Below are 23,164 nucleotides of genomic sequence, written 5' to 3' on the forward strand. Positions count from 1 at the left end.
TTTTAATCTTTTTCAATTTCTTTATGTTTATTAATATTTGTTAATTGTTAATTGTTAATTGTTTTTATTCATTTTCATTCGTTTTGGATTAAATTTTTCTTTTTTGTATTCTATTTTTCTTTACATTTTTTGCATAAATCATATTATATTATAACTAATTATCAATTTTAGCACATTATTTTTTTTATCAAATCAATATAATATAGGTAAACGTTTTTTTTTGCTGTCCATCGACATTTTCTTGAATTGATATTCTTTTTCTACGTCCGATGTATTAAAGAAACCTGTTCACGTGATCTCAAGAAAAATTTGAACAAAAATTTCTTCAAAGAACCCAATAAACTCGGCATAAAGAAGAAGAAAAGATTCATCTGAAGAGTTTTCCACAGTGATTGCTGTATTCTTGTTAATAGATATTGATATTTTGTTTTCATTATATCTGTTGTTATTTGCCTTGTCAATTTAATTGTAATAAATAATTATTAGTCATGTCGTGGTTGTGGGGTTCTGCTAATAGCGAAGAAAAGAAAATAGAGGAAGTGGCTCCTCCAGCACCTTCATTAAAGGATACACTTGGATTTGATCCTAACGAGCTTGCTGATTTATCTACAATTTTATCTGCTAAGGGCGCCTTTGATTCCGAGCGTTTACACCCATTGGCAGGATTGGATAAGGGAGTCGAGTATCTCGATTTAGAAGATGAAGCACTAACTTCAATGGAAGGAGCGCAAACAGGATTGATTCCATCAAGGGGATGGAGTGATGATTTATGTTATGGAACAGGAGCAGTATATTTGATAGGGTTAGGACTTGGAGGAGCCTATGGGTTTGGAGAAGGTATAAAAAATATTCCAGCAAATGCCCCAGGAAAATTGAGATTGAATACAATATTAAATCATGTTACCAAAAGAGGGCCATTTTTAGGAAATAGTGCTGGTGTTTTGGCGGTGACTTATAATGTGATTAACTCGATAATTGATGCTGTTAGAGGGAAACACGATGATTATAATTCTATTGCCTCTGGGGCCATTGCTGGTGCTATTTTCAAGAGCAGTAAAGGATTTAAGCCAATGGGCATTTCCTCGATTTTGATGGCGTCCGCTGCTGGAGTTTGGTGTGGTATTAAACGTGTTATTGCTTAGATTGGTTGAATTAAGTTTACCAAAAAACCTAAAAAAAAGATACCAGAAAACATCTCAAAAAACAAAGATAAAGAAAATCAAAATCAAAATCAAAATCAAAAAAAGCACTTAACCGAGAAATTAATAACAAGATTATCAACTGATTAAAATATGAATAAGAAGACCAAAAGGAAAAACAAATCTTGTTCTAAAATAAATTTTGATTGTTTCTATTGATGACTTTTTTCATTTATGAGAGATAGAAAGTGTTCTATTTTGTATTTTTCCTTCTAATTTTTTTTCCATGGAACTTTTCATTTTTTCACTTTTCATTTTTTTCTACTTTTTAAAGGTTTTAAACTTTTTACAGTTTTAACTATAAATTTTATTTTTAGGTTTATACTTTCTTTTACTTTTACTTTTACTTTTACTTTTACTTTTTATGAATTTTTTTTACTATTTTTCAATTTTTATTTGATTTTATTTTATTTTCTTTAATTTTCTTTAATTTTAAAATTAATTTGTTTACTCTTTTATTTTTATTGTCTTGTTGCCAATAACAGAAAAGTATTTTTACCCATGTACATAGATATTTATTTACACTTACTAAATATAAAAATATAAAAATATAAAAATATAAAAATATAAAAATATAAAAATATAAAAATATAAAAATATAAAAATATAAAAATATAAAAATATAAAAATATAAAAATATAAAGATATAAAGATATAAAAATATAAGAATATAAGATAGTAAGATAATAGACAATTCCGATTAGAAACACGTAGATGTATAGTATAGTTTTATATAAGTGGTTAGTTGGAGACTACTGATTTCCAGTCATTGAAAGAAGAAAATAATTGGAAATTATTAGACGGAGATCGATTTGGTGGAGTTTATTTTTAATTTTTTCTCCAATTTTGCCTTTGAAGAATCGGATTGCAATTTTCTTTTATTTTGGGAATTGTTATTGTTGTTTTTATTATTATTATTATTTTTGTTGTTGTTGGTGATGGCGGTATTAATTTCTAATTCGGATACAAGTTTGAGTAGATCGTGATGTGTTTTTGCTCTTGCAATTTGAGAATAAAGTGGATGTTTTCCTGGAATTATTTTCAAGAGACAATATTTAGAGTTGCCCAACCAGTTATCAAAGGTAGAAGAAAGGTGAACAAATTCTTTTATGACGGATTGCCAGTTGGAGGGAGAGTCGTTGAATACTGAGGGATTTGATTCAGCAGCTTCAGCTATCATGGCGCCGACATCTGAGCCATATTTTGTTTGGAGAGCTAGGTAATCATTTTTGCTTTGGATTTGACCATTGATTATGCATGAAACATTGTTCTGTCTACATTGCTGAATGATTTCATCCAAGTAGTCTCTGATGGGAAATTCTCTGTTTCTCATTGTTTGGGTTCTGCAATGGATGGTTAGGTTTGATATACCAGACTGCAACAATTTTGAGACTAGATTGAGGGTGTCCTGTTTGTTTTCCAAAAGTCTTATTTTGACAGAAATAGGTTTGTTATATGGCTTGCCAATTTGGTCGACAAGGCTTGAAAGAATCAGAAAAAGAAGATCTGGAGTTTTTAATAGTGCAGCACCCATTCCAGCATGAATAGAAAAGTGTTTTGGACAGCCTGCGTTGATATCTATGCCATCAACATCGTTTATGATCAATTTAGCAGCTTTCACAGCCAATTCAGGGTTTGCAGTGCCCATTTGAAATATCAACTTTTGAGATTCTAGTTTAGGACAAGTTCTAAAGACCAAATTGGTCACACCAGGTATTTTAGTATTTCCAGATGTAGAGAGAAAATCTATTGTTCCAAGTTTTGTGTTTTCAATTCTCTTACATGAAATAAGTTTTCTGTCGATGATTTCAGGTCCCCATACTAGATCAGCACCATACTTGAGAGCGAGGAGTCGAGTGGGAAGCTCACCTATTCTGACCATGGGAGCCAACACGAAAGCGCCTTTGTAATTGACCATGACGAGATGAGACGAAAAGTAGAAAAGCCAGAAGCAGTGGTTGTAGAGGTACGAAAGATGGAAGATATTTGTAATCTTTAGAATAAAAAAAAAATAAAAAAATAAAAAAAAACTAGTGTTGTCGATCAAAAACAAATTCCAGAGAGTGAACAATCTGTTATCGCTTCTCAAAGTTAAAGCGAAGTTTTTTTTCTTCTGTTGTTTTGGGCAGAGATTACCAAATCTGCGGGCGAGTTACCTTGGCCATGTGACCCTGCGCCTGCCCAAAGCGGCAGCAGCAATGGGAGGAGGTTGGTCCTGGTAATAGTGTTTGCTCCTGAAAGCAGGACACTGTAAGCAATGTTCGGAACAATTGCAGCTCGCTGGATGCAAAAGGCACCAGCGCACACCAAGATTATTTTTCGCCGCGAGCAGCTGGGATCTGCCGCAAACCGCCCACTGTCCACACACAAGGTCCCAGCACAAGTTCTCCCATTTCTCAGAGTTCCACGTCTGCTCTAACACCTGTTCTATTGAGAGGCTCAGAAAAATTCGTCCACAAGCACAGCGTCGACAGAGCCCACCGCGAGCAATGAAGAGCCACCAGTGGGTTTTGGCGACAGCGCATTTGCACTGCAGCGAAGCACGCCAATTCTTATGCACAGGAGGATGAGTGCATAAGCGCCCACTGTGCTTCCTGCACTACACCGCGACATTTCGCATGTGTGGTGTACTCATTGTGCAGCACTTGCAATACGCTTCCAATTCCAGGGAAAGCAAAAACCTGGGTCGGGAGAATACGAGCTGGATAATAGCACCAATATATAAAGAAGCTTCGACGCTCTTTCTTTTCTGCTTTCGTTCACCTCAAGCCTCTCCGATTTCAACAAGCTCACTCAACGTCTCTTTTTCTGCTAACTTCATCTGCCTGAATTTCACACATTGTTTCTTCCTTTTGTTACTATCTCTACTATTTCATTGACATCCACCAACTCCCACTCCCTCACTCACTCACTTACTCACTTACTCACTTACTCACTTACTCACTCGCCCACCTCTTCTTACTCTCGCCTACTCAAGATGCTTACCAATATCAAAAACAAATTGTCGTCCAAGAACCATAAAAATGCAAAGCCCAATAGCAAGTCCAGCTCCAAGAACATAAAACAGCTTCAAATATCCTCTCCTTACGACTTCTCTGTCTTGACTTCACACTACTCTTACAATGATGTTAATAACACTTTAACTGTTATACCCTCTACTCCTACCACTGAGCATTTCAAATACTCAACCCTATTGTTGAGCTCCCACAGGATAAAATTTCAATCTCAGTTGAGTTCGCCTTATAAATACTCTGAGCAAGACTACGATAATGAAATTGATTTTGATCTAATCAACACTCCCATCTCCCAATCGACTAAATCAACTACATCAACGAAAACAGCTACAAATTCAATCTCAAGCTATTCAACAAACGCTTCAACTATAACCAACGGTTGCAGCTATCATTACAACTATAACAGTATAAATAACTGTAATAACTACAACCCTTACAACAATCATCAATATAATTATAACTATAGCCATATAGCGGAAAGTCAAAAGTTTACTCTCCCCAATAACATTAATAACATTAATAGCATAAATAACATTAGTAACATAAATCTCAACTCAAATAACAACTCCATTACTTCTGCTACTAGCAATACTAAAATAATAATTGATAAACTTCAACCAAATATAAACATAAATCCAAATCCAAATTTAAATTTAAATTCAAATTCAAATCTAAGTGTAAATAATCTAAATGAAACTGACACAAACTCAATAGAAAGAATTAGAACTCAGGATATCCTGTATTCTAATTCAATCTATGATTTCTACAATGATGAATTGGAATATGATAACAAAACTATCAACACTTCCCTAACCAACGAAATAGATGATAATGACTGTGACTTCCATTATACCTATATCGACTCAAATCTTTCAAACAACAATCTGTATGATCGTATTCAAAGTCAATTATCCTTAGCTAATACTTATTACACCACTCAAAGAGTTGCTCTTTACAAACCAAAGGACTCTCCAAGATTGGTTCAACACGATTCTCCAAAGAATTTCATCGCTGTCTAATTTGTAATCTTATTCCTTTTATTCCCTTTCTTAATCGTTCTATTTTTCATGTCTTACGCCTTTCTTTTTTGCTTGTTTTACCCCTGTTGATATTTACTTAATTCTAATCACTAATTCATTCTGAACTTTCCTACTTATTACTATTACTATTACTACTCACTATTTATCATTGATTTTTTACTCTTTACTCTTTACTCTTTATTCGTTGTGTTCATCCCTGTTTCTATTCATCTTTGTTGTCTTTATTTTTTCATCTATTGCTTTCTTTTTCTTTCCTTTACCATCTTATTACTCTATTACCTCATTTTTTTTTTTTATTTTTATTTTTATCTTTTTTCCTCTATGTTTAGTTTTGGGATATCTCTATATAACTCTTGTACTATATTTTTAATTTAAATTCTAATTTTAATTAATTTAAAATTTGTATAAAAAATAGTAGCCTGTGGATTTATTATTAATTATAATAATAAATTATAATAAATTATAAACTATGCCAAACTGTATTACCTCCAAGTCACACTAATTCTTGTATTGCTTTTATTACTCTCTGCATATTGTTCTTCTCTACAATTTAATCCTTTTCTTTTTTTTTATCCTCTTTCACATTCATCATACTAAAACTTTATCTGAATAACTTTTAAATTACACTCAAAACCCATTTTTCGTTTTCTGAAATTTTTTTATTTAAAATTCAATTCACAAAATTCCGCAACCTAAACATTTTTATTTTAAACTGAATTCAACTGAATTGAAATAAATCACTTACATCTAAACTGAATAATTCCAAATTATCCAAAAAGTCATTTCGTACCAAATGATATCATTTTAAATTCACAACAAATAAATCAATCAATTACAAATCAAATTTTAAATGTTCCTATTCCTTCTTTATTCCCTTTTCTTTTTTGCTGTTTTCCTCATACTCTTTTTACTTCCAAATAAGGTTCATCACACTTCCTGAGAGCCTGAATAATACGTATTTCAATTACACATCATATTGTTCTTATATAATCCCTCCCACCATTATTACTTGCTCTTTATTTCAGCTACTGTGGACTGTGGTCAAATCAATTAGTTGAAATACCTGTGTTAAAATACTTCTGCTGGTATACCATTGAAACACTTCAACTAACAAATATCAAGTCAACTCCTAGTTTCATAGCTTAAGTATATCAATTTCAATTATCATGGAAAACCTAAGCTTGATTGGCAATTATAAAATTCATCTAATTCAAAATATCAGCGATATCACTGACAATGTCAATATTGTTAATAATATCATTGATGAATACTGGAATGAATTCGGGATTAAATTCATCAGCTTGAGCTTAATTAAAGATTCGATATTCATTTTCTTTTTAACAAATTTAGTTTTAAAATTGTTTGGAATTGTTTTACAATTATTAAATAACATTTACAGCCACGGGTTAAGAAACACAATTCATTTTCACTACAAAAAATTATCCAAAAAAATTTTCAAGACAATTTTTTTAATACCTTCGATTAAAAGGAGAATCGATTCAGAGATAAATGAATCGTTAGAGAAATTAGAAAACCAATTAGTTGTTAGTTCAAATGGCAATGAAAAATTCAGAGACTTTTTCAAAATTCCACACAAAAGTCTATCCGACGAAGAAATCTTTAATGAGTTAAATATTTATGAGAAATTTAAACATAGTGATTGGGAAAATGGAAAGGTTTCAGGCGCAGTTTACCATGGCGGCAAAGAGATTATAGGATTGCAATCCAGAGCATTCAAACAGTATTGCGTGGCAAATCAATTACACCCCAATGTATTCCCAGGGGTACGTAAAATGGAAAGCGAAATAGTTTCAATGGTTATTAATTTATTCAATGGATCAACAAAAGAAGAATACTGCGGTACTACAACCAGTGGAGGAACAGAATCATTGATCTTAGCATGCTACTCAGCAAAAAATTATGGGTATAAATATAAAAACATTTGTGCACCGGAGATTATTGCGCCAATAAGCATCCATGCAGGAATTGACAAGGCTTGCTCATATTTCAATATTAAATTACATAAAGTCGAGTTGGATCCAGTTAGTTATAAAGTTGATTTAAGAAGAGTTAAGAGGTTGATTAATAAGAATACGGTTTTAATTTGTGGGTCAGCGCCAAATTTTCCTCATGGTATTGTCGATGATATCAAGGGGTTGAGTGAGTTGGGTACCAAGTATGATGTACCAGTTCATGTTGATTGTTGTCTTGGATCATTTATTATATCGTATATGGAAAAATCAGGATTTAAAGATGAGATTCCAGTATTCGATTTTCGATTAAAGGGAGTCACATCGATTAGTTGTGATACACACAAATATGGGTTTGCACCCAAGGGCTCATCGATTATAATGTACAAGAATAAGAAGCTAAGAGAATGTCAATATTATGTTTCTACGGATTGGGTTGGAGGAATCTATGGATCACCAACTATCGCAGGCTCAAGACCCGGAGCGCTAATGGTTGGATGCTGGGTGACATTGTTGAAGTTTGGAGACGAAGGATATATCAAATCATGTCAAGAGATAATCAAAGCGTCTCGAAAATTGAAGAAAAGCATAGTTGAGGACGAAGATTTAAATAAGGACTTGGAGTTGATCGGGGATCCAATGTTGTCAGTCATTTCATTTAAGTCTCAGAGCATCAACGTGTACGAGCTTTCAGATATCTTGAACAAAAAGGGATGGGAATTGAGCAGTATTCAGAAGCCACCTGGACTACACATTGCTCTCACAGCACTTACAGTGCCAGTGATTGAAGAATTGGTGGAGGATATGAAAATGGGGATCCGAGAATTAAAGGCTCGACAGAGAGAAAATGGAGAGGCAAACAAGGGCGCCCAAAGTGACACAGCAGTATTGTATGGGATTGCAGGAAGCATCAAGACTCCAGGAATTGTTGATCGACTAGTGGTAGGCTTCATCGACACGCTTTACAAGCCAGCACAGGACGTATAGGCAGCACAAACAAGGTGGTCGAACAGCCGTCAACGAGCTGCAGAAAGGTGTAAAACGTTTACGAGTTTCGAGACACAGAGACCATGTCATGTTGAAAGGTCATGAGAAATCATGAGAGATATTAGAACTATTAGAGCTATCATAAGAGAGATATCCTAAGAGATACCCTAAGAGATACAGAGATCTTATGATACAACCAACAATAAAAGCATTTTCGTTTCTTGATATCTCCAAAGAACCCGAACCGATCACGCGTTTGGGTGCGTGCTGCACGTTCGCTACGGTGAACAATCTGCCGAACTGTGTTTGCAAAGCCGTTAAGTGCTGACGGGTAACCCAATCATGCACAAATAGCGGTTTTTGGGCAAATTTGGCTTTCGCGCCGAAATTCACAGCGAAACTCAAGCCAACAGTATGGGTCATCAGGGAAACACGCAGCAGAAGTTCGTATCCGTTGGTTGGAGCGGAGATAAACGCACGCGAGCAAATCAGGGAAGGAAGCGGTATCTAATCGCTATCAGTGGACGAGCGAGGACGAGCGAACCAAAGAGGATGGGAAAAGCAGATGGGAGAGGCCCGCAGTGCGGGAGAAGGCGATAGCCATAAACCCCAGCTCAGCTCAGCAGAAGAACAGAACAGAACAGAACAGATCAGATCAGATCAGTATAAAAAGAAATGGCCTGCCTTTCTTTCTTTTTCCCAAGAGCATTTAATGCTCTCTGTTCCAAAGCTCTACAAGTACCTTTGTTATTGCTTTTCTTAAATGTTAAACCTCCTCCTCAGATCTGCTGTTCATACCTCAACCGAGGATTGTTCCAGTGTGGGCAGAATCTCTTACTCATTTAGTGTCTTGTCCTTGACTTTTTGGTTGATTGCACAATTACCACAGCAGATTAAAAATTACAAGTTGAAAAGCGTTGATGCCATTTCGCCCTTCTTTCTTCTCAACTGGTTTTTAGGCGATTTCTTTAATTTCCTAGGCTGCATTCTAACTGATCAGCTACCCTTCCAGCTCTACATCAGTATTTACTACTTGTGCAACGACGTTATATTACTTTCCCAGTTCTTTTACTATGGTTATTACTTGGTTAAAAAGAAAAATAACAAAGCTGAAACTCGTTGTGATTTTATCTCAAACCATAATCAGCCTCTTGTTCTAACCGATGCTAATCAAGATAACAACCAGGATGATATTCAACAAATGAAAAACGAACTCAACCTTAACAAGAAATCCATTCCAATATATTCCAACAACAGCTGTTCTTACTTGACTACAACAACTATCTTAGCGTCCAGTTTGGCTTCAACCATTCCATCGTCTTCTGCCTTGCCTATCAACAAGCACTCCATCAGTTCTATCAATGATATGGTTGATATAGAGACGGTATGCAATATTGGAATAATCATTTCATGGCTCTGTACTGCATCTTATATTACATCAAGAATGCCTCAATTATACAAAAACTATCAAAGAAAATCAACCAACGGTTTGTCTCCTTTATTATTTGGGTCTGCTCTTATGGGTAATCTCACTTATACTCTTTCGATTTTAACTTCCTGCACTTTTCTAAGTAACCCAAACAACCAAAGATGGGATTTTTTCAAAAACGAATTGCCCTTCATACTAGGAAGTGGTGGAACTATTATTTTTGATATTATCTTCTTTTATCAAACCTGGTACTATAACAATAGCAAAAAGTTCAAAAACAACAATAGCGGTCAAAATAAACTTTACGATTATGAATCTGTTAATGAAACGACCCCGTTAAACACTCACCAGTCAGCTTCATTATTATAAATCAAACCACAATCCAGACCACTATTTAGTCCTAAATCATAAACTACAAACAAACTAATTCATTTATCCACCCTCGCATATACTTTTCATATACTTGCCATATATTTTTTTTATACTTTCTATTTTTTATTTTCTATTTTCATTGTCACTTTGTATTACTTTATTGTGCTTTTTATTATTTCTTTTTTCTTCTATTTTTCTGTTCCCATTTCTGTTCTTTTTGTCTTTTTCATCTCTTATTTTTGTATTGTATCTTGGTTCTTTTGGGTAGTCTTTTCAATCTAATTTAATGTTTGTTTTTTATCTTCATTTACACTTTCACGCTCTTCTACTCTCTTCTACACTCTTTCACGTTTCTTTTCTTATCTCCACGAATAAAATCCGCCTCTGCTTTTGGCCACTTTCAGCGATCTGCTTCCGTAGTAAGGATATATATTTACACACACCGGATATGCTCCGGACATACCACGGAACGGACATTCTATTTACACGGATTTTTGATGTAATTTCAATTTAATTTCATAAATTTATTCCATTTTAATCCATTTTTTGGAAATCTTTTATTCTTATCACCTTCTTATTTCACTGATTAACCAACTACCTCTAATCTCATAATGGACTTATTAAAAATCCTTGACGATGCTGAACCCATAAGCTCTTATCAAAATAATTACAAAAATCCTTATGATTTTGACAATTTCTTACTAGAAAGTGATTATGATTCAAACTCGGATTATATTGCTTATAACAATGTTAATAAATTTGAGAATTCCTCTAATTCCTCCAATTTCTCAAATTGCTTTTATTTCCCAGTACCAATAACCACTCTCCAAAGAGATTTAATGGAAATTCTTGTTTATTTACATAAAGACTCTTTAGTAAATTATTTTAACCTTAATTCAAAAAATACAAATAATAATAATAATAATAATAATAATAATAATAATAATAATAATAATAATAATAATAATAATAATAATAATAATAATAATAATAATAATAATAANATAATAATAATAATAATAATAATAATAATAATAATAATAATAATAATAATAATAATAATAATAATAATAATAATAATAATAATAATAATAATAACTACAATTTTATTAACAATTATGAAAATAACCATAATGATAATGACACTAATCACAATACTATTAATAATCTTAATGAAAATAATATTCAAAATCAAATTAAAAATAAAAATTTGATAAATAAAATTAACAATGGAAACTTAAATCAAACTAAAACCGGAAATAATACCAATAATATTGACCTTCACAACAGTAGCTCGTCAAAAATATCAACATCAAACTCTATATTGTCATTAAATTTAAACTCAAACTTAGACCTTTCAAATACTAATCGTGACGATTCTTATATCTTGAAAAGACACTTAAAATCTCAAAAGGCTAAAAAATCCTTTAATAATAAACAAAAAAATTTGAAAAATTTTTCTTTGACTTTACATCTAATTACTACTTTCCAGTTTAAAAATATTCAATCTTTAACAAATAAAAAAAATAAAAAAAATAAAAAGAATTCTTCAAAATCTTTTATATACGATTTCATAATATCTTTTGATAACTCTTTTGACGAAAATGATGATTATATTAATACCATTAGAAAGGATATTTATGTCCTAAATAAATCAGTTAAGTCAGATAAAGATAAACAATTAATACCAATAATTAAATTATTAACTGTTAATTCTCCCTACCATACTTATTTATATATTAAAAGAAATTTTCTAAAACACCAATTAAACTCGAAAAATCACTTAATTGATCTCAATGGGAATTTAAATCACAACTATCATAATAATGATAATAATTTTGATTTTGATTTGAAAATTCTAAATAAATCAATTCCTTTATTTCTAATTAACAGAAATAATTTGGGTTTTATTAATCCACAAATTAAAAACTTTTATGAATTTGATATGGATTTATTGAAAAATTGGTTTTTAAATAGCGGAAATTTATCTTCAAACCTTAATAACAACTTGAATAAAGATGAAATTAATATTTTATCAAATATTTTAAATAATTTTAAATCCTTTCCAAGAATTGAAAAAATTAAATTTAATAAGCAAGATTTAATTCAATCCTTAGAAAAAAATTATTTACTAAATTTATATTCTAAGTTCGATTTCCCAACTTTAAATGATAAATCATTATTAAATCATAATAAAGATGATGATGATATTAATAATGATAATAATAAAAAAAGACAAAAAAATCAAAATTATGTTTCAAAATATACAATAGATAATTACAGCAATTTATTATTGGATTCTTATTTTTTTGTATCATATAAAAAACAATTAACTAAAATGATTATAAAAAGGTTAGAAAATATTGATGACTCGATTATTGAAGGTAATGAATCTTTAAATCAAATTGATTTGGAAAATCATAAGGTTAGATTGGAAATGGATGAAATAAATGAAACTATTAAGAATAAATATGAGGAATATAAAGAGTTGGAAAACTATTTATTAACAAGTGATACAAAATTAGAAAGAATTGAGGATGAAAACAATAAACTAATTGCAGAAGAAAAATTTATTGAAGAAAAAATTGTTTTTTTCAAAGAAAAACTTGATTCATTTGAAAATGATAAAAAAATTGAAAAAAGTATACTTGATAGCCAAGAAACTCAAATAGATAATTTAACTAAAGCACTAAATGATTTAAATAAGGAAGTAGATAATTTAGATAACAAAAATGATAGCTTGAGGGAAAGTTATAGAATAACTTCAACAACTGCAGCCACAAAGACTAAAGAATTGGAAAAACTTAAAAATATCAATACTGAATTGAAAAAAATAGTTGATAATCAAGAGTATCTGAAACAATTAAAATGTTTAATATCTCAAGATGAAAAAACTAATAATAATGTAAATGTGGCTAAATTAGAAAAGAAAAAAGAATTCTTGGAGGGATATTTGGAAAATTTACAAAAAATATATCAGGAAAGATTGGAACAGATTAGTAAAAATGCTACAGGTTCAGCTCATTCATATAATAGAAAAAATAGTAGAGCTAGTACCCCATATGTATAATTAGTTTTTTTTGGTTTTTTTTTAATGATAGTCTGTATTTTAGTTTGCAATCACTTTTTTTTCACTACGAATAAAATAAATCTTTTTATATTCTTTCAAAATTTATTAAATTTCTCAACATAGAATGGATTTAAACTTGAATATAAATATTTTTTATTTATAAAAAAAAAAAAAATGGTTGTTTTTCCTTAGATAATGTGTTTTTATATTAAAGTAGAACACCAGAAGAGGTTTCCAATTGTTTAATAAGAGGATCAAAAACTGAAGGATGTAAATCCTTTTCAGTTAATTTTAACTGAGCATCAGTCCAAATTTGAGAAATATTTTTAATTTCAGAAGATTGGTCACCAACACCACATAAGCTGCCATTTTGTTTGTATTGACTTAATCTTGGTATATCTAATTCTTTGAATACGTTATCAACACATTCAAGCAAGATGTCACATAATTTTTCATTGTGACCTGGTGTTGGAGTAATTCTCAATCTTTCTTCACCAATAGCAACGGTTGGAAAATTAATTGCTTGGACATAAATTTTATATTTTTCTAATAATAAATCACTAGCCTTTTTGGCTAAAGCAGCATCACCAATTAAAACGGCAACGATATGAGAGGGATTTGGGATTATTGGGATATTTAGATCATTAAATTTTTGTTTCAAGTATCTAACATAACGTTGTTGGTCGATACGGTCTTTAATAGTTTGTCTTTGATAACTAATTGCAGCAGCAGCACCGGCCATAACAGAAGGAGGTAAAGAAGTGGTGAAAATAAAACCTGGAGCAAAAGATCTAAGCCAATCGATTAAATTTGCAGAAGCAGCGACATATCCACCAACAGTACCAAATGATTTACCTAAAGTACCAGTAATCATATCAATTCTATCCATAGTAGTTTTAAAATTTGGAGAAGCTAAACCGGTTTTCAAATGAGAGTCAAAATTTAAATGTTCAGCGACACCTGCACCATGGGGACCATACATACCAACAGCATGAACTTCATCTAAGAAAGTTAAAGCACCATACTTTTCAGCTAAATCGCAAATTTGGTTAATTGGAGCGATAGAACCACACATGGAATAAACAGATTCAAAAGCAATTAATTTTGGTTGATTTTTTGGGTACTGTTTTAATAAGGATTCAAGATGAGCTAAATCGTTGTGTCTAAAAATATGTTTTTTACAATTGGCATGACGAACACCAACAATCATTGAAGCATGATTTAATTGATCAGAAAAGATGACCAAGTTTGGCAATTTTTGGCCTAATAAAGATAAGACAGCATCATTAGCAACATAACAGGAGGAGAAAACTAAAGCAGCCTCTTTTTTGTGTAAAGCAGCAACTTCACTTTCTAATTTTATAGCATGTTGATTATGACCAGCAATGTTTCTTGTGCCACCTGCACCAGAACCATACTTGTCCAAAGTTTTATGCATAACATCAAGGACTTCTTCATTTCTTGTCATTGCTAAGTAATCGTTAGAGCACCAAACAGTTACTTTGTCATCTTGGGCTAAACGATGTGCCTTTGGAAATTCTTTGGCCAAACGGTTGATATTGTTGAAATAACGATAAGAATTGTCCTTTCTCTTTTTGAATAAGTCTGATTCAAACAAACCGTTGTAATCAAAACTGACATGTTCAGATGTTTTATCAACAACGGAGCTTAAAAGAGTTTGATCTAGTTCAAGGTTTTTAGCAGAATTGGCAAAAGAGGTTTCTTCGACTTTAATGCTTTGAGATTTAAGTTGAGATTCAGATTCAGATTGGAATTTAAATTGAACTTGTTCAGATTTAATTTCATCAGAATTGGTTTTTTTGGTTTGATGAGAAATGGTTTCGGTGGTTAAACCTCTTGATTGAGAAACTTGGTTGATTTGGTGACCCATAATTGGGCATTTTTGAGCAGCATTAAATAAATTTAACGATTTCAAAGTAGAGATGGATGAAGATTTAATAAAAGGACAAACCTTTAACGCAGTTGAAGTAATTTTTTCCATTTTGACAAATAATAAGACAATAATAGAACTTGAGAATTTTGCTTTTTTAGAATTTTTTTTTTTTTTTTTTTTTTCAGGTTTTATGGGACAAAAAAATTTTTTGTAGGTGGTTTTTTCTGTTTTTTCTGTTGCAGACTTGAAGAGTTTGAGAAGTTTTGAATATAAAGTAAATTAAGAATATTGGTAATCAGAAATTGCTGTGGGAAAAAGAAAACAAGACAAAAGAAAAGTGGATAAAGTCTATATATTTATATGAAAAGGGAAATGAGATAAATTATCCTCAGAGTGGTAGACCGGGCTGTGATTGGCTGATCCGAGCGAAACTCTAATAGAAGAGCCTCCATTGAAAAAAAACGTAAACAGACGAAATGTGACTTTTTTGGGAGTATTTGTCCGTATAAACCCCTCTATCGAAGCTTTGAAGGTTTGCACTAAGGGTCTGCTTATATATTTAGAATGATTGATTGGCTTTCAACCATCTGCAGAGGTTAGTTTGTAACTGTACTCATATACTAGTAGCAGCATATAGATGCCCGCTAAATGCGCTATGCATATTATCGTCCAATCCGCGACACGGCGGAGATATCTGCCGAGGGGGTCCGCGCTGCCCATCGGGGTTTCCTAAATAAGGAATCCGAGGGCGCTATTGCGCTGGGCGAGACCAAATGATTGTTCCGAGGGCGGCGGTCGAGCGCGCAGCGGCGGCAGCAGCGCGAGAGACGGATTGGACAGAAAAAACAGCAGCGGAGGCGTGAGGAAGATCGAGGATTTTCCGCCAGTGGCAAACATCGCTTCTTCTTTTCCTTCTTCTTGTTCTATAGAAGAGCCTTTCCTGGAAAACAGCAGCTTCAGCAATTCCAGCAGTTTCAACAGTTTCAACAGCATTTTTTGCAGAGGAACAACATCAGGAAAAATCCGAGCGATCACCATCTCATTGCTCAAACCTACTCTTCTCGCCCACTAATATCTGTCAACTTCAAGTTTATTGTCCATCCTTTGCTATTTCTTATTCTTGATTCTTGATTCTCGATTCTTGGTTCCTGATTACTGACAGCTCTGATAATCTCTTACAGTTCATTTTCGCCATTGATTTTAAATTTTCAAGCAAGCATCTTTATTCATAATTAGTCATTGATTGATAATAGGCACCATTTTCTTTTTGGGCTATTACTAATTTCAAAAATTACTCTCAAATACCATCTGATTTTGTCTCTATTTTGATTCATATTTTGCTATTTTGTTATATATTATCAATAAAATTAACTTTATATCATCTTTGACTATACTCACAACCATTAAAAATGTCACTAGTTCACGAAGAAATATCAAAACGAGTTTTAGATCAAATAACTCCCAAAAGCAATAAGCGCCAGGAAATTGACATCAACAAAGACGACAAAAATAGCAATGATTCCACTTCATCAAATAAAAAAATATCAAAACCAGGAAGAAAACCTGTAAATACTGAACCTAAAAACAAAAGAACTGCTCAAAATAGAGCTGCTCAAAGAGCCTTTAGAGAAAGAAAAGAAAAACGTATGAAAGAATTAGAAGAAAAGGTCGCTGAGTTAGAAAATGAAAAAAAGGCTTCAAACACTGAAGCTGAATTCCTAAGAATGCAAGTAGATATGCTAATGAATGAATTATCAAGGTATAGAGGAAAATCAGTAAAGGATTTACAATTCCAATTACTCCAAAACACCCCTTCTAATCCCACTTCTAATTCTATCAAAAACCAAACTGATATTTCCTTATCAAATGCTTCCCCAAATTCTACTCCAAACTCATCTATATCCAACCCCATAACTCCCTCAAATAATCTCTTGCCTTCAAAGCCTTTTACCTTTGAATTTCCATGGGATAGCAACAACAACAGCAGCACTAATACTGCAAATAGCAACATCATCACCACCAACAACAACAATTCTAATAATATCAATGCTAATAACAACCTCATCTCAAAAAATGCTCCTTTGTGGAACCAAAAATCTCGTCTATCCTTTGCAAATTCTGAACACAGCATCACTTCTTCTGCCCCAAACTCGGAGCCAACTAGATCCCTAAACTGCTCTTCCAACTCTTCTCCTTCCGAATACTCTCTCTCTTCCAATATCATCAACAACAATAACAACAATAACAACAACCACGCCAACAATAATCCCATACACAATTTCAATAGCTATAATAATTACAATGGCTTTAATATGAACCCCTCCAACACAAACATCTCCAATTCTCAATCAAACTCTCTTGTTAACCAAAACAATCTCAACATTCTTGACAATATTGACACAATTGATTCCATTGACACAATCAGTACAAATATAAACTCTGTTCCCGAAACTATAAATATCAACGATATTAACTCATTTGCTAATGAATTCGATTTCAATGATAAATTTGATGAAAAGGCTAACGATTTTTGCTCAAAATTATCCCTAGCTTGTGGAACAAAAGATTGTCCGGTTCCAAAAGCTAAATCGTCTTCTCAGTCAAACATCCTATTTACTTCACGTACTAATTCAACTTCCCAAAGCCCAATTGATATAACAAAGTCAATTTCAAATACAAATATTAACAACATCGGAAACATTGACAATAACAATCTCAATATTAATCTTAATAACGTCCCAGTTAATAGTACTCATAATACTAATATTAATACTAATGGCATTTTTAATAAAAACATTCTCAACAATGAAAATAACATCACTAAAGACATTTTTAATAGCAATTCCTCATTATCTTTCGACAATATCATCAACAACAATGATCCTTTTTCGTTTTTAAATCAAGCTTTTGATCCTTCAATCGCTTTTATATTTGATTCCTCTGACGCAAATAATGCTTCCAATAATAACTTTAAAGACAATAACAAAAACAACAACATTATCAGTAATAACAACAATTTCAATAATAACAACAATTTCAATAATAACAATAATAATAATAATAATAATAATAATAATAATAATAATAATAATAATAATAATAATAATAATAATAATAATAATAATAATAATAATAATAATANTAATAATAATAATAATAATAATAATAATAATAATAATAATAATAATAATAATAATAATAATAATAATAATAATAATAATAATAATAATAATAACAATAATAATAATAATAACGATATAGATGATTTGTTTTCGGGCATAAAGTTTGATAATACTTATAGAGATGTCCCTCAAGATTTTGATTTATTTGATAATGATCAATTGGATTCTAATTCAACGGATCCTCTTTCAAATTTAACAACCGAAGAATCTTTATTTGATACTTTTAATTATTTGAATAATGATAGCATTTTTAATAACCTAAACAATAATAATAATAATAATAATAATAATAATAATAATAATAATAATAATTTGAAAAATAGCAATAGCGACACTTCTACTCCTTCCATTACCACCACTACTAGCACTATTTCTAATAATAATCATAACAAAAAATCTTTTCAGCAGTCGCCAATCCCTATTTCAATTCCAGAAGTACCAGAATATGATAACGATGTTAACAATAATAACAATAATAACAATAATAACGATGATGACGATGATAACGATGTTGTGCCTTCGAATGACCATGATTTATTGAAATGCTCGGAAGTATGGGACAGAATTACTTCTCATCCAAAATATTCTGATTTAGATATCGATGGCTTATGTAATGAATTGAGATTAAAAGCAAAATGCTCCGAAAAAGGTGTTGTTGTTTCATCTAATGATTTGAATAATATTATGAATAGGGAAGCATCTCCAAGTTTGTAATCATAATAATAAATATTAAATAAAAAAAAAGAAACAAAATAACAACAAAAAAATTATTATAATTGATCTTTTTAATGAACTTATATAATTAAAACACTAAAAAGCTTTTACCGTTATTTGATTTTTTAACTTTTGAATGAGAAGGATAAAAAATGCGCGAATCATTAAAGCATTTATTTTCAATTCATTAATTCATTCACTCATTTGTTCGTTCATTGATCATTAGTTTGTTACTTATTAATTACTTCAATGTGCAATCCTTTTTGAAATGTAATTTTATCAGTATTATAAAAGAAAAAATCATACTATATTGCTGTTTTTTTTTAAACTATATCTTAGTTTTAAATTGAGGTTTATGCCATCTGGTTAAAATGGCAGATAGGAAATTTATATTTTTTATTAAACTTTATTAAACTTTATTTAACTTTATTTAACCGTTTTATTGTTGTTTTTTTTTGAAAAAAAGATTACACTCAAAGCCTAAGTTTAAGTTAATATTTATTTTTATTTTATTATTTTAATTTTTTTTCAATTAATCTTTTTTATTTTAGTGTAAAGAAATGGATTTTTTTTTCAATTACTTTAATTCTATTTTTGATGAGATAGTTATAATTATGGTTTTCTTAATTTTTTATTCAAATCCACTTTCATGTATGTTTACATAATTATAAAACTTTGAAATGTACATATTTTAGTTAATAAATATTTTAATTCATAAAAAAAGAAAAAAAAAAGATTAATTTTGAAAGAATTCTTTCTGATAAATTTATTTATTTAACTATTAATCTGATAGTTTTAATATTAAAATTGAGAAACTTGTTAAGATTTGTGAAAATAAATAAAACTAATTTCAATATTAAATTATAAATGTTGCTTTTAGAAAATTTATCAATTGTCTTTGTTGATTTGAATGTTAATGGAATATCAATGAAATTTTTGTCTATAGGCAATGAACCAGTTTTTTGAAGATATTTACAAAGAATAAGAATAATAATTGTTGCAATAAAAAAAGACTTGGAAACTGGCAAATAGATTTTGTAAATTTGATGACAAACCATAGTAAATATTTCCTTAATTTTAGGTATTATTATTTGAATTTTGGTTATAAAAGATTCATTTTCATGTGAACTGGAATTATCAAAATTATTATGAATTAAAGATCTATTGTTTATTCTATTGTTATTATTATTAGCAGTAATTGCATTATCATTTGAATTCTTATTTGGATTTTGACCAGGAGACAATAATGGAAATTTGAAATTAAAAAAGTTGAAGTTTGGGCTATTATCATTTAAACTTCTATATCTATTGGGCATATCATAATTACTTGGAATGGAATGAACATCTTTTTTAAGATTTTTAAAATATTCGTAATTTGGAAGATTTCGTATTGAAGTTGAAGTGCTCAATTGAGATGGGTGATGGTAATCGTGTTGTTGATAGTTTGTATAACATAGATTTTGAAAGGAGGATTTTGGTAATGTATTTTCATCAAAAGATGCTTGTAAAATAGTTGGTAAATTAATTTGAGATTGGGGCTGCTGTTTATTTATAGAAGATAGGGGATTATAATTGCTTTCAGATCCCAACATCGAAATTGAGTTATAAATAAAAGGGTCCTTAACAGACTGGGGGTTCTCGTAAATTTGAGAATTTGTAGGAGAAGGAGAGGGAATAATATCTTTAATTTGATCCCATAGAAATTCCAATTCAGATAATAATTCTCGAGCTTCCTGAGTCCCAGAAGCATAAGTTTTCATAGTCAAGATTAAGAAAGAAATATAACGTCTTTTTGCTTCAGTTCTTGAGATTCCTTCTTGGTCTTTCCAGGCATCCCATTTTCTTTTTGCAGCTTCATCATAGGGACTAGTTCCCACTGGTCTTACTGGCAACATTCGATCGATGTTTCCTTCAGTTGCTTGTTTATAAAGACCATATAATTTAGTTCTACTTTCAACTGGAGGTCTGGGTAGTGAGCCGTAACCAGATCTCGTAGAGAGAGCTTTTATAGTCTCTATTGCTTGATCAAACACTCTGTCTTTTTAATCGAGTTAGTAAAGTGTCATAATAGTGGCAATTTGAGTGGTTAATTTTATAGATTGTTTAATGTAAATCATACCTATTGAGTCAGACATGTTCTTAAGAATGGTATATAAATGAGAGTAGATTAATGGAAATTAAGGGAAAAAAACCCACTAAAATACAACAAAAACAAAAGCCTGATATAAAATACAGAATAAAATGGTACAGTAGGTATAGGAGACAATTTGTAACCAAGACAAATCGAGTTTTGAAGTATGTGATTATGAAAATAGTTGAATAAGAAGATAAAACATTATCAATTCAAAAGTATATATTAACAAATTTGGATAAGATTGTTGATCAAGATTAACCAGAGCCAAATCCCGCAGCAGAAGGGAGATAATGTGACAATGTGAGAAAACAGTATGGGAAAAAGAGGTGCGTGGAAAAAAACAATTAGAAATGGTCCTGTTTCCCAAGGGACTGTTCCTAATTCGGGTGAAGTTGGAATTTCCAAAATGTTCAATAGTAAGATAGAAGATTCATACAAAAAAATTAATAAAAACAGAAGATAAATAAATCAGAGACTTGAGCAAGATGGAAAGAAAATGGAAAAAAAAAATTGGGGTAGAGTGAAATAATTTCCAGCTGGGCAAAATAAGGAGAAGACCAATAAAAGTAAAAAAAACAGCAAATTGAGAAGCCGATAAAATAAAAAGTAGAAACTCAAAGTTGGAATAGACTAAAATGTTCACCAAGTGAAAGTATAAATGGACCGAAATATTTATCAAGCAAATATTAAGGTGAGTAAGTGGTGGTTTTATCTTGTTTGAGCCAAAATAGGGACCTAACATAGCTCAAGAATAATATCAAAATATAATTCTTGGTAAGGTTCCAGAGTGTTGTCAAACTATTATAATTATTTGAATAACTGTAACATATCTAGATATAAAAAAACAATGTTTAATTTCAAATTAATTAATTAATTAATTCATTAATTTTATAATTTATTAATTTTATAATTTCATAATTGTTTATATTTTTTATATTTTTAATTTTTTTTTGGGTCAATTTTTATAAATCTGTTTAATAGTTTAAATTTTATTTTTTAAATGTTTTACAAATGACCATGACATAAATATATTTGTGATTTCCATTAATTAAACAACCTATAAAAGATAATAAATATTACATTAATTTAGTTTATTTTTCAGGAACTAGAATAAGTCATTGTAATGTTAGTAAGTTTGAACATAATTTTCGAAAAAAATAAATAAAAAAATTATTTTTTTATTTATTTTAAATATAATACAGCTTTAATTAAAATAATACAGCTTTAATTTAAATAATACAGCTTTAATTTAAATAATACAGCTTTAATTTAAATAATTAACTTTAAAAGTACTTACTTTCAATATCACCACTGTTGATACCGTCGATGATATCGTGAGGGTTTTGACCATCGACACGACAACCGACAGATTGAGCAGTTCCCAAAATTTCCTTAGTAACAGATGTTAAATTTTTACCAAATGATTTTGAAGTCATTGTTCTTGCAATCTCAATAATTTGATCTAATGCAATGTTACCACTGTGTTTAATGTTCTTAACTTTCTTCCTGTCTCTTGGAGCTTCTTTTAAAGCGGTTATGACTAAAGATGAAGCAGATGGAACAACAGAACATTGTGCTTGACGGTTTTGAATTCTCAATTGAACAGTGACTTTAATACCTTTGAAATCTTTGGTGGCTTTAGCAATATCTTCACCAACTTTTTTTGGGGATAAACCTAATGGACCAATTTTAGGAGCTAAAGCAGATGAAGCACCAACTTCACCACCAACGGCTCTTAAATATAAGAATTTAACTTCATTTGGATCAAATTTTGGAGGCATTTTGGTGTTATTATTATATTATTACTGCTACTAAAAATTCTATTGAATATCGTTGGTAGTATTATTCAGCCAAAGAGAAACCAAATTCTAGCTTTAGAGATGGAGTCTGTTTTAGTGCTGATTGAAAATTCAGTGATATAAAACTTTACTAAGGGGCCCGCACGGAAGGGGAAGTTCTTGAGAAATTGTGTTGAAATAGGCAGAAAAAAAGGCTTCTTGCTTCATTGGGAAAGACGCGCTTTGTTATTAGCATCTGAGCCCTGACTCTGAGCCTTTAATTTATAATTCCTAAAAGTAGAAATAATGCACGTTTATATAATAAGGGCTGTATATAATTTTTGAAGCCCTATATCTTGTGCACGTGTGCTGATTTTCCAG

At 30.7% G+C, this 23,164-nt stretch overlaps 11 protein-coding genes across 11 annotated transcripts; 6 read left to right on the top strand and 5 right to left on the bottom strand.

Annotated features, from left to right (window-relative positions):
• Positions 1-357: 357 nt before the first annotated feature.
• TIM23 (protein transporter TIM23) lies at positions 358-1,425 on the top strand. Its single transcript, XM_020193784.1, has one exon. The coding sequence runs from the start codon at positions 489-491 to the stop codon at positions 1,140-1,142; it is 654 nt and encodes a 217-aa protein (XP_020045459.1). The 5' UTR covers positions 358-488; the 3' UTR covers positions 1,143-1,425.
• A 463-nt stretch (positions 1,426-1,888) lies between these two features.
• On the bottom strand, positions 1,889-3,261 carry SMM1 (tRNA-dihydrouridine(20) synthase (NAD(+))). The gene has a single exon (XM_020193785.1). The coding sequence runs from the start codon at positions 3,115-3,117 to the stop codon at positions 1,996-1,998; it is 1,122 nt and encodes a 373-aa protein (XP_020045460.1). The 5' UTR covers positions 3,118-3,261; the 3' UTR covers positions 1,889-1,995.
• A 713-nt stretch (positions 3,262-3,974) lies between these two features.
• ASCRUDRAFT_77248 (uncharacterized protein) lies at positions 3,975-5,524 on the top strand. Its single transcript, XM_020193786.1, has one exon. It carries the CDS (start codon positions 4,177-4,179, stop codon positions 5,230-5,232), a length of 1,056 nt encoding a protein of 351 aa, XP_020045461.1. The 5' UTR covers positions 3,975-4,176; the 3' UTR covers positions 5,233-5,524.
• A 532-nt stretch (positions 5,525-6,056) lies between these two features.
• On the top strand, positions 6,057-8,224 carry DPL1 (sphinganine-1-phosphate aldolase DPL1). Its single transcript, XM_020193787.1, has one exon. It carries the CDS (start codon positions 6,420-6,422, stop codon positions 8,208-8,210), a length of 1,791 nt encoding a protein of 596 aa, XP_020045462.1. The 5' UTR covers positions 6,057-6,419; the 3' UTR covers positions 8,211-8,224.
• A 569-nt stretch (positions 8,225-8,793) lies between these two features.
• YPQ2 (Ypq2p) lies at positions 8,794-10,324 on the top strand. The gene has a single exon (XM_020193788.1). It carries the CDS (start codon positions 8,974-8,976, stop codon positions 10,006-10,008), a length of 1,035 nt encoding a protein of 344 aa, XP_020045463.1. The 5' UTR covers positions 8,794-8,973; the 3' UTR covers positions 10,009-10,324.
• Positions 10,325-12,241: 1,917 nt separating this feature from the next.
• HDA2 (Hda2p) lies at positions 12,242-13,196 on the top strand. Its single transcript, XM_020193789.1, has one exon. The coding sequence runs from the start codon at positions 12,350-12,352 to the stop codon at positions 13,079-13,081; it is 732 nt and encodes a 243-aa protein (XP_020045464.1). The 5' UTR covers positions 12,242-12,349; the 3' UTR covers positions 13,082-13,196.
• A 10-nt stretch (positions 13,197-13,206) lies between these two features.
• On the bottom strand, positions 13,207-15,151 carry HEM1 (5-aminolevulinate synthase). Its single transcript, XM_020193790.1, has one exon. The coding sequence runs from the start codon at positions 15,081-15,083 to the stop codon at positions 13,290-13,292; it is 1,794 nt and encodes a 597-aa protein (XP_020045465.1). The 5' UTR covers positions 15,084-15,151; the 3' UTR covers positions 13,207-13,289.
• A 518-nt stretch (positions 15,152-15,669) lies between these two features.
• ASCRUDRAFT_113345 (uncharacterized protein) lies at positions 15,670-16,199 on the bottom strand. The gene has a single exon (XM_020188791.1). It carries the CDS (start codon positions 16,011-16,013, stop codon positions 15,705-15,707), a length of 309 nt encoding a protein of 102 aa, XP_020045466.1. The 5' UTR covers positions 16,014-16,199; the 3' UTR covers positions 15,670-15,704.
• A 2,408-nt stretch (positions 16,200-18,607) lies between these two features.
• On the top strand, positions 18,608-18,871 carry ASCRUDRAFT_37904 (transcription factor PAP1; the record flags this gene model as incomplete). Its single annotated transcript, XM_020190808.1, has 1 exon — positions 18,608-18,871. A coding segment is annotated over one exon (264 nt), but the record flags the coding sequence as incomplete, so codon positions are not given.
• A 770-nt stretch (positions 18,872-19,641) lies between these two features.
• On the bottom strand, positions 19,642-21,232 carry ASCRUDRAFT_87612 (acyl-CoA-binding domain-containing protein; the record flags this gene model as incomplete). Its single annotated transcript, XM_020194970.1, has 2 exons — positions 20,991-21,232; positions 19,642-20,909 (listed from the first exon to the last, which is right to left on the bottom strand). Exons 1-2 carry the CDS (start codon positions 21,004-21,006, stop codon positions 19,642-19,644), a joined length of 1,284 nt encoding a protein of 427 aa, XP_020045468.1. The 5' UTR covers positions 21,007-21,232.
• A 786-nt stretch (positions 21,233-22,018) lies between these two features.
• On the bottom strand, positions 22,019-22,901 carry ASCRUDRAFT_49479 (60S ribosomal protein uL11). Its single transcript, XM_020191075.1, has 2 exons — positions 22,303-22,901; positions 22,019-22,110 (listed from the first exon to the last, which is right to left on the bottom strand). Exons 1-2 carry the CDS (start codon positions 22,784-22,786, stop codon positions 22,097-22,099), a joined length of 498 nt encoding a protein of 165 aa, XP_020045469.1. The 5' UTR covers positions 22,787-22,901; the 3' UTR covers positions 22,019-22,096.
• Positions 22,902-23,164: the final 263 nt, after the last annotated feature.

The sequence above is a fragment of the Ascoidea rubescens genome, assembly GCF_001661345.1.
Source record: "Ascoidea rubescens DSM 1968 unplaced genomic scaffold ASCRUscaffold_13, whole genome shotgun sequence".
Taxonomy (NCBI): domain Eukaryota; kingdom Fungi; phylum Ascomycota; class Saccharomycetes; order Ascoideales; family Ascoideaceae; genus Ascoidea; species Ascoidea rubescens.

Excerpts from the sequence above, each read along its gene's own strand:
- TIM23 (XM_020193784.1), top strand. The coding sequence starts at position 489 with ATGTCGTGGTTGTGGGGTTCTGCTAATAGCGAAGAAAAGAAAATAGAG.
- SMM1 (XM_020193785.1), bottom strand. The coding sequence starts at position 3,117 with ATGGTCAATTACAAAGGCGCTTTCGTGTTGGCTCCCATGGTCAGAATA.
- ASCRUDRAFT_77248 (XM_020193786.1), top strand. The coding sequence starts at position 4,177 with ATGCTTACCAATATCAAAAACAAATTGTCGTCCAAGAACCATAAAAAT.
- DPL1 (XM_020193787.1), top strand. The coding sequence starts at position 6,420 with ATGGAAAACCTAAGCTTGATTGGCAATTATAAAATTCATCTAATTCAA.
- YPQ2 (XM_020193788.1), top strand. The coding sequence starts at position 8,974 with ATGTTAAACCTCCTCCTCAGATCTGCTGTTCATACCTCAACCGAGGAT.
- HDA2 (XM_020193789.1), top strand. The coding sequence starts at position 12,350 with ATGATTATAAAAAGGTTAGAAAATATTGATGACTCGATTATTGAAGGT.
- HEM1 (XM_020193790.1), bottom strand. The coding sequence starts at position 15,083 with ATGGAAAAAATTACTTCAACTGCGTTAAAGGTTTGTCCTTTTATTAAA.
- ASCRUDRAFT_113345 (XM_020188791.1), bottom strand. The coding sequence starts at position 16,013 with ATGGTGATCGCTCGGATTTTTCCTGATGTTGTTCCTCTGCAAAAAATG.
- ASCRUDRAFT_49479 (XM_020191075.1), bottom strand. The coding sequence starts at position 22,786 with ATGCCTCCAAAATTTGATCCAAATGAAGTTAAATTCTTATATTTAAGA.